Below are 7,600 nucleotides of genomic sequence, written 5' to 3' on the forward strand. Positions count from 1 at the left end.
AAGTGGGATCATCCAGATCCTGGCAAGGACGGCGGCGACCCGTGCATGAGAGATAGAGGTCTTCGATCAGATCTGGGTGAAAACCTACTATTGGCTACTGCCAAGGCCGACGATGGCGATGCTGAAGGCATCGCCGTGAAGAAGTTCAAGGCCACTCTCTGCTACCTCCAGGGGAAACCCTAGATCAGTAGATCGGATGACGGCGGCTCTCTGGTGTCGTTTTCCCCCATGGGGGCGTCATTTTTGGAGGTGCACACGGGCTCGAGGGACTAGAGGACGGCGACTTTGGTGGAGCGGTGCTTCATCTTTCACATTGATGGTGGTGGATCTCGGCGACGTGGTGCTGTTGAGACTCGGCGTTTGATGCGCGGAGATGGACTCGTGCAGGAGGAGGTTGCTGTCTGGCGTCATGGTGACGTCGATGGCTGAGTGGGCAGACAAGGTAGAAGCCTCAATTTGACCTGAAGACAGACATGTGGAAGATGGCGGCGACGACACACGAGTGTGTCTGACCGGATTGTGTTCCAGACCCGGTATGTGGCTCGGCTGGGGCTTCCGAATATGTTTCGGCGTCTGGCTTTTGATTGTTAGGCTTAGGTGAGTGGTTTGGGTAGTGGCCCAGCTAGCACCCCTTCATCATTTTGGATAGGAGTAGCGGCATGTGTTGCCAAGATGGTGGATTCAGGCACATTGTTGTAATACTTTGCAAGGTCCTCGAGAATAATCAATAAAGTGGCCGTATGCATCTCCCAGATGCAGAGGCCGGGGGTCATCCTCCTTTTCTAAAAAAAAACTCGTTTCAAGACCTATGAACTTCGAACTATGAAAATTTCTGTTGATTAACTTTGCAAAGCAATACTGGGATTAAGGTGAAATTTCTTCAAACTATACAAAGTATTCTCTTCTATAATGACAACTTTCTTGATTAATCACAAGGACTATGAACTTCGAAGAAAGCTTTTGATGTTGCCATATGAAAATTTATCATGGGACCCTGCTTATTAATTACAGAAGAGAAAATTTTCATCATGCAAGCATTACTAGAATAAAGATTAAGACACATGATTCATAGAGCCTTGTTCGCCAATTTATGCTGAGAATTGATTAATGTAAATCTGCTAATTTCAGGCCTGTCCCAACTGTGCAACAGTGCAAGGATCTCCAGATATGGTGTGGATATAGCTACCGTCCGTGCGGCATGTGTTTAACGTGCTCTCTTGTGTACTAGTATCAAGAACAAGTCTGCTTCTTGCGAGTTGTTTTGACCTGCCCATTATATTTCTTGCCATTCAAGTTTCAGATGGTTCATATCCTATGCAGTTAATTTAGCTTGGCTTGATGGCCTCTCTAGTTCGTACTAAGCTCCACTATGGCTAGTGATCAGGAATAGAATTCTGGCCAAAGCAAATTCCGGAACACTTGTTCTTCTGCTGTCTAGCTAATTGTGTCTGGAATGTTGCTGGTGTTCCTTTTTTTTCGAAAAGAGAGGACATCCCTCGGCCTCTACATTGAGTGATGCACACAAGCTTGCTGGTGTTCCCTTAGGGTTGGGATCAGCACAAAGCCTTGCTTGCTCCTCTGCTTTGAGCGATTCCTGATTTAAGTCTTGTTTATGGTAGGATCGGAAGGGGGTTATGGTCGGGTGCTGCTGCCATTTTTCGGAATCTCTGGAAAACAAGAAATAAGGCTTGTTTCCAAGGAAGTAAGCCTACTAACATGAAGGCGCAGGCTGATAGTGTTGTTCTGTGTGTTGATGTTGGGCTCCGCTGTCATCTGAATTGAACACACTGCTGCTGAATCTGTTTACCTAGCTGCTGCAACTTTTGCTGTTATTTTGCTGCTGTTTCCGTACTTCAGTTAGCTTCTGGCAATGCATAGGGGCTGTTCCCTGCAGCTTCTCAAGACCTGTTAGTATGGTGCAGAGTGGTGTATCCAGAAATGAAACTGGGAGCTCAGGCATATGCCGCCATTTCAACAATCTCTGTGCACATCCTACATAGGTGCTTAGCTATTTACAAATAAGTAGTGTGTTCCTCTGGCCAATGCAGCAAGAGACACACACACACACCGAACTCCTCTCACCGGCCCACAACTACACCTCCGATCAAGGCCTCAAACTATCACACTACACCACAGACGACGTTAAGCAATCCAAAAGGTAGCTATTGGCGCGTGGAGAAACCCTACAGCAGCATCGCCAAATCTAACTCGCTTTCAGCGTGTGACCAGCCTCACACCATCTTGGCCGACAGCGAAGCTATGTCGTCCGCGCATTCGTAGAGCTCTTTCTTCATCTCGGCAGTCGACTGCTCCACAAACTCCTTGTACTCCGCGATGGAATCGATGAGCTTAAGCAGCTCCCTCGCGCACATCTGAGTTTCTTCGTCGGTCTCCCTCAACGCAGCCTGGAGACCCTCTTCAGAGTTCTGCCGAATCACAACATTGATGCAGATAAGTTATCTGATGATGGCCCGTGTTCCATGCTACGGAACTTTGAGAGACAATTTTACCTTTAAAAAAACCTCTGCCTCCTTCTCGATGGTGCTCAGGTGATGTTCCTTTTTCTCTAGCTCGTCTTTCATTTTTCTAGCATCGGCTGCGCAGCGTGAAACGTGGCTTTGGATTTCGCGATCCAGTGAATCCACCTGAGCAGTCATCTGGGTACAGAAACTAAAATGTAAACAGGAACATTACAAATGATAACTAGTTTACTGTTTTATTTTGCACCAAATTATCCACAAGGTTACAGACTAGTTTGTGATTGTGTTGTATGAAACGGGAGTCCAAAATATCTACATTGGTGCAATCTTGACATAGTTTCCCAGGTATATGCGATGACTCATTTTTCAGAAACAACTATACAAGCTAAGCCAGGAGTGATGATCTGTCATATTGACGTAAATACAGAATCCACGTCAACGCCTATGTGTTCATAAATCATTATATGGAGAATAATACACTAAGGCAACACATGCAACACTGCATTCATGAACGAGTAAACATGGCAAAGCTACTATCAGTTCAATGCTTTCAGCTCAAGCATATGCTTGATCAATAAAATATGTTCAGACGTTTACATATCTTGATGAACTATTCAGAATAATTGCATGAAAATGCAAGTAGAGATTAAATCCATGAACTGTTTTACATTTTTTGGAAACTCCAAAGTAAGTTTTTGAATAATGGGGTGTAGCAGCAACTGGTTGCACAAAATCCACTCTTTTCAAACTAAAGGGACTCTTTGGAAAGAAAGAATTTTACAGGAACCATTTTATTTCCCAGGGGAAAAGGGATATATCCCGTATTCTGAACAGAGCTTAAGTGTGTTTGTTTATCACAAGCTAGGCATCTCAACCAGTTTATGCAGCACAAATAAGAACATGTGAAGATATAGCATACCACTTGTAACAGGTTACATGTGAACATCAGTCATTACATTATGTTCAGTATTCACCAAGGCCCTAGACACTCATAGGTGATGGAAGGTCTAATCGCCACATATGCAGGAGGGCTTGGCTAGTTCATAGGCGATGCCTTTCAGGGCATGTACAGTGGTTGAGAAGGCAGCCTTCTCTTAAGCTTCCATCTCATTTAAGATGATAACTTGAACATGCTAGATAATGGGTAATCTCTTTGTGTTATTTTATAGCAAAGTAGTATTTGCATGCCCCTAAAATTGTGCAGTGATAACTAAATAAGGCCAAGATATGGCATCTGACTCAATCGATAAAAATGACTTATCTTAAACGCTAAGAGAACATCTCTTAGTTAAGAAAAGAACCTCTCCCCCCTCTTTTCACTTCTCTCTCTTCCAACTCAGCAATTATCCTACATGGCAGTGGCATTACCAAGAGAAAACTGACATCACCCCACTGTACGTGCCCTCAAAACTGGTTCTCTAGCAGTTGGAACAGATGAGAAATAAAACAAACCACATTACCAGCAGTATAGCAAGTTTTCTACCATAAAATGCAGGTCATCAGAACTTTGTAACTATTGTAACCAATTAATATCTCCATTTCGGAATATATGTAACACATCTCTACCTTTGACAACTGATGTTTATAATTTGGATTGGCAGAGTGAAAACAGTATGATTAGGTTTGCCATGAAAATATTTAGTAAAAGTAGAACCTTATGACTCTTTTCTAACTTATTCATATGAAAACTAACGGTCAAAATTGCACGCCAGACACCATGTCAAAAGTCATAACCCAAAACAACATGTATTGTTGAACTGAGGGAGTATAAGAGAAGGAAGTAAGCCATTGGCCAGTGTTGACTTTAGATTTTCCATAAAAAAAGAGTTCACTTGAGTACTTTTTGCATGATGCACAGCACATAAATAATAATCCAATTATTTTCTAGGCTGTAATGAGTAATAAATTAATGACATTTTATACAAGTGGAGTAAGTTTATCAACTCATAGTACAGAACCTCCATTTTGCCAGGATAGTGAACAAGTTTTGCTACAAGATATACAGGCAGAATTTCCACTTTGATGCATGAGTTTTAATAAGTCAATCATGAACATACTATGTGTTAAAGTGGACTTGAGGTCTTTGTTTTACTTTGTCATGTTGTGATATATACCATATACCGTATAAGGTGACTGACCTCATTATTTTTAGCCTGTAGAACAGAAACATGACTCCTTTTCTCCTCCAGCATTTTAACAATTCCTTGCAACTGCTTTTGTAGATCAATTGACTCGTCGCGCTTTGAGATAATTAGCCTTTTAGTCTCATTGGCAAGAGCATTGAGCGCAGGCTTCAGAGTGGTTTTGTACGTGGTACCAAGGATCTCAGCCGGGGAGGATCCTTTTGCATTTACCTCGTACTGGAAATCAATACTGGGTTTCAACCTGCAAAATGGCACAGTGATGTTTGACAGTAAGGCAACAAGCTCTACCGCTCTACATATAAATTGACAAAAGAGAAGACAAAGAATAAACAACAGATTGGGAAACATAATAAAATGAAATCTTTTCTGAGATCTCGATCTTCGTTTGCTTCAGTCTGTCACTAACTGAGCACTGAGGAGCAATACTTAAGAATACTGTGTTACACAAAATCTATCTCAGCAATGTTTTTTTTAATTACAAAATGTTGGTATAGCCTTCATTTTTTATATTTCTCAATTATGAAGAATATTATGATGTGAAACGTATTAGAAGCTTTTTGTGAAAACGTATGTATCATAGCCATACCCAATTAACATATAGACATGCGATATATAATATTGTTGCAACAGAGGAGCAGTGTGCATTAATTCTAACTATGTCTGCCTAAACATTGTGTCCATCACCCAAAAGAAAGATTTAAAAAAATACCGATAGAACACACACATAGCTTCATAGCCCTGCTGGAAATGCTTTCACAAATGAAGTCATCGATTTGCAACATGATACTATGTTCAACAGCAAAACTTAAGAAAAGGAATGATGAGAAACAGAGGGGAAGGAATTACACAGAGAGTTAAGCTACATAAATAAATGAGAAGAGGGAATGGGAGATAAAGTAAATCAATGGCAAAAACATACGATGTCCTACAACTTTCCTGCACTTTCTGATGTGTAACACTGCAACATTTGAACCGTCTCTATTTAGCTAATGTTAACTACTGGAGGACTGCCTTGTGCATGCTCTTATTCATTGTCTCTTTTGTATGCACAGATACAAGCGGCTGATAGTATAACTATTTTTATGAACAGAAAGCAGTTTCCTTGTTTTAACTTGACATCTCAATCATAGTCCATAAAAGAATCATGCCTTCTCCTAACATATATAATCGAACACATAGCAGACTAGCAGAGTGTACTCCAAACCGTTAAGAAAACAAGCAGCAAGAAAAGTTAAGACTGACAAACACCAAGAAAGGTAAAAGGTAACCTACAAGACAGAAGACTAATTGCAAAGTCAAGAGAATACTATCGCAAGCTAAAGCACAATCTTGTAAACTGGGTGACCACAACTCCTAAACAAAGCAAAAGATTATCAAAATAATCCTCTGACATTGAGCATTTGAAGTGCTGAGGCATGAACAAAACTAATTGATTCACCGAATGGACTATTATGTGAACTATGATATGGAGGTTTAGAAGATCAAACATATTTAACAATGGAGCAACATGTCAGCATTAGAACAGCAGATGTTTGTTTAAGTACATTTCTACATATCAAATAAGAGAGGTATGGTTACTCATTACTCTGTTAAGGTCAGTTTAAAGGTGTTAGATAACAATCGAAGCATTGGTGAAAGAATAACAAATATGGAGAGAAAAAATGAAGAACCAGGAGATCCAAAGTTCTTTTGGGGAATTCATACTTTCTGAGGGACTGGTTGCACAGCTCTGCAAGGCCCTCGATCTCCTCAAGCTTACTGACCAGTGCAGCTTCGAGTTCCCACCCCTTCTCCTCCAGCACGGCATTCGCATTCTCCAGCTTGGCAATATCATTCTCCACCGCTTGCATCTCCCTAGCCATCCTATCGACATCCCTCACATTGACCACCTGCGTTTCCACCTGTTTCGCCAGCTCCTCATTTTCGGCCATGGTCTGCTTGCAATTCAACACCTTGGCCTCCAGCTCCTTCTCCTTCTCCACCAACGCCTCTTCCTTCTCCTTGATCTTGGTGGACCAGCTCTTCACCACGGCCTCGAACTTCTGAACGTCTGCAGTAAATGCATCCTTCTTATCCTCCAGCCTCTTGAGGCGAGAGGGCGCTGACATTTGCTTGCTCCGCTTGGCCTCGAGATCCTGAAGCTCCTTCTCCAGCTCCTGGATGGCCGTTGCCTTCTCAGCGATTTGGGCGCGGGCCTTGGCGTGGTAGTCGTCGTCGAGGGAGGCGACGGCATCATCCTCGCCGGTGAGGAACAGGTAGTAGCTGTCGGTGATGTAGGTCATGAGGTCATTGGAGGCGGAGACGGGAGGGGACGCGTCGAGGCCGTCGGTGACGCGGCAGAGGAGGGTGAGCCAGTAGAGGACGGAGAGGAGCGGCGGCCAGGAGTGCGGGGTGCCGGGGGCCTTGAGGGCGGATCTGGTGACCTTGTAGGGGCAGCCGAGGGAGCGGAGGAGGCTGAGGAGGTCGTCCTCCCAGGCGGCGGGCTTGAGGGGGTAGCGGAGGCGGTCGGCGAGGTGGTGGAAGGCGGCGACGATGTCCTTGGCGGGCGGGAGGGGCGGGCGGAGGTGGATGGCGGCGGCGGCGAGGTAGGCGTTGACGGCGCGGAGGGCGGCGGCCTGCGAGGCGCGGTCGGAGAGGCTGGTGATGGGGCCGCCGGCGTGGGAGGCCGCCCCCGTGCCGATGGAGGAGGGGCGGCTGCTGCACATGCTGAAGGCGTCGGAGTCGCGGCGGGAGAAGGCGTGGTCGAGGTTCCTCTGGATGCTGAAGGCGTCCGACATCGGGGTGCGGTCGACCGCCGCCGAGGAGAGGGGCGCCTTCGGGTGCCGCCCGCCGCCGCCGCGCCCGCGCCCGCGCCGCATTTCCGTCGCCGGAGTTGGGGCTGGGGTTTGCTCTGGAAATTGCGGGCTTCCGATTTGATTTTGGGAGAGAGCGAGAGATGGGGGTTTGGAGGAGGGTGTTTTTTTCTCGGTGGAGAAA

General features: G+C 44.9%; 2 protein-coding genes across 2 annotated transcripts in view; one reads left to right on the forward strand and one right to left on the reverse strand.

Annotated features, from left to right (window-relative positions):
* LOC119303898 (cysteine proteinase inhibitor-like) overlaps positions 1-1,468 on the forward strand; it is a 2,777-nt gene extending 1,309 nt beyond the window's left edge. Inside the window, exon 3 of the mRNA XM_037581047.1 lies at positions 1,129-1,468. The gene's annotated coding sequence lies outside the window, so the exon portion shown is untranslated. The remainder of the gene's footprint in view (positions 1-1,128) is intronic.
* Positions 1,469-1,931: 463 nt separating this feature from the next.
* LOC119303897 (kinetochore protein NDC80 homolog) lies at positions 1,932-7,544 on the reverse strand. Its single transcript, XM_037581046.1, has 4 exons — positions 6,329-7,544; positions 4,619-4,865; positions 2,511-2,657; positions 1,932-2,426 (listed from the first exon to the last, which is right to left on the reverse strand). Exons 1-4 carry the CDS (start codon positions 7,480-7,482, stop codon positions 2,232-2,234), a joined length of 1,743 nt encoding a protein of 580 aa, XP_037436943.1. The 5' UTR covers positions 7,483-7,544; the 3' UTR covers positions 1,932-2,231.
* Positions 7,545-7,600: the final 56 nt, after the last annotated feature.

Source organism: Triticum dicoccoides, chromosome 5A (genome assembly GCF_002162155.2).
Source record: "Triticum dicoccoides isolate Atlit2015 ecotype Zavitan chromosome 5A, WEW_v2.0, whole genome shotgun sequence".
NCBI lineage: Eukaryota > Viridiplantae > Streptophyta > Magnoliopsida > Poales > Poaceae > Triticum > Triticum dicoccoides.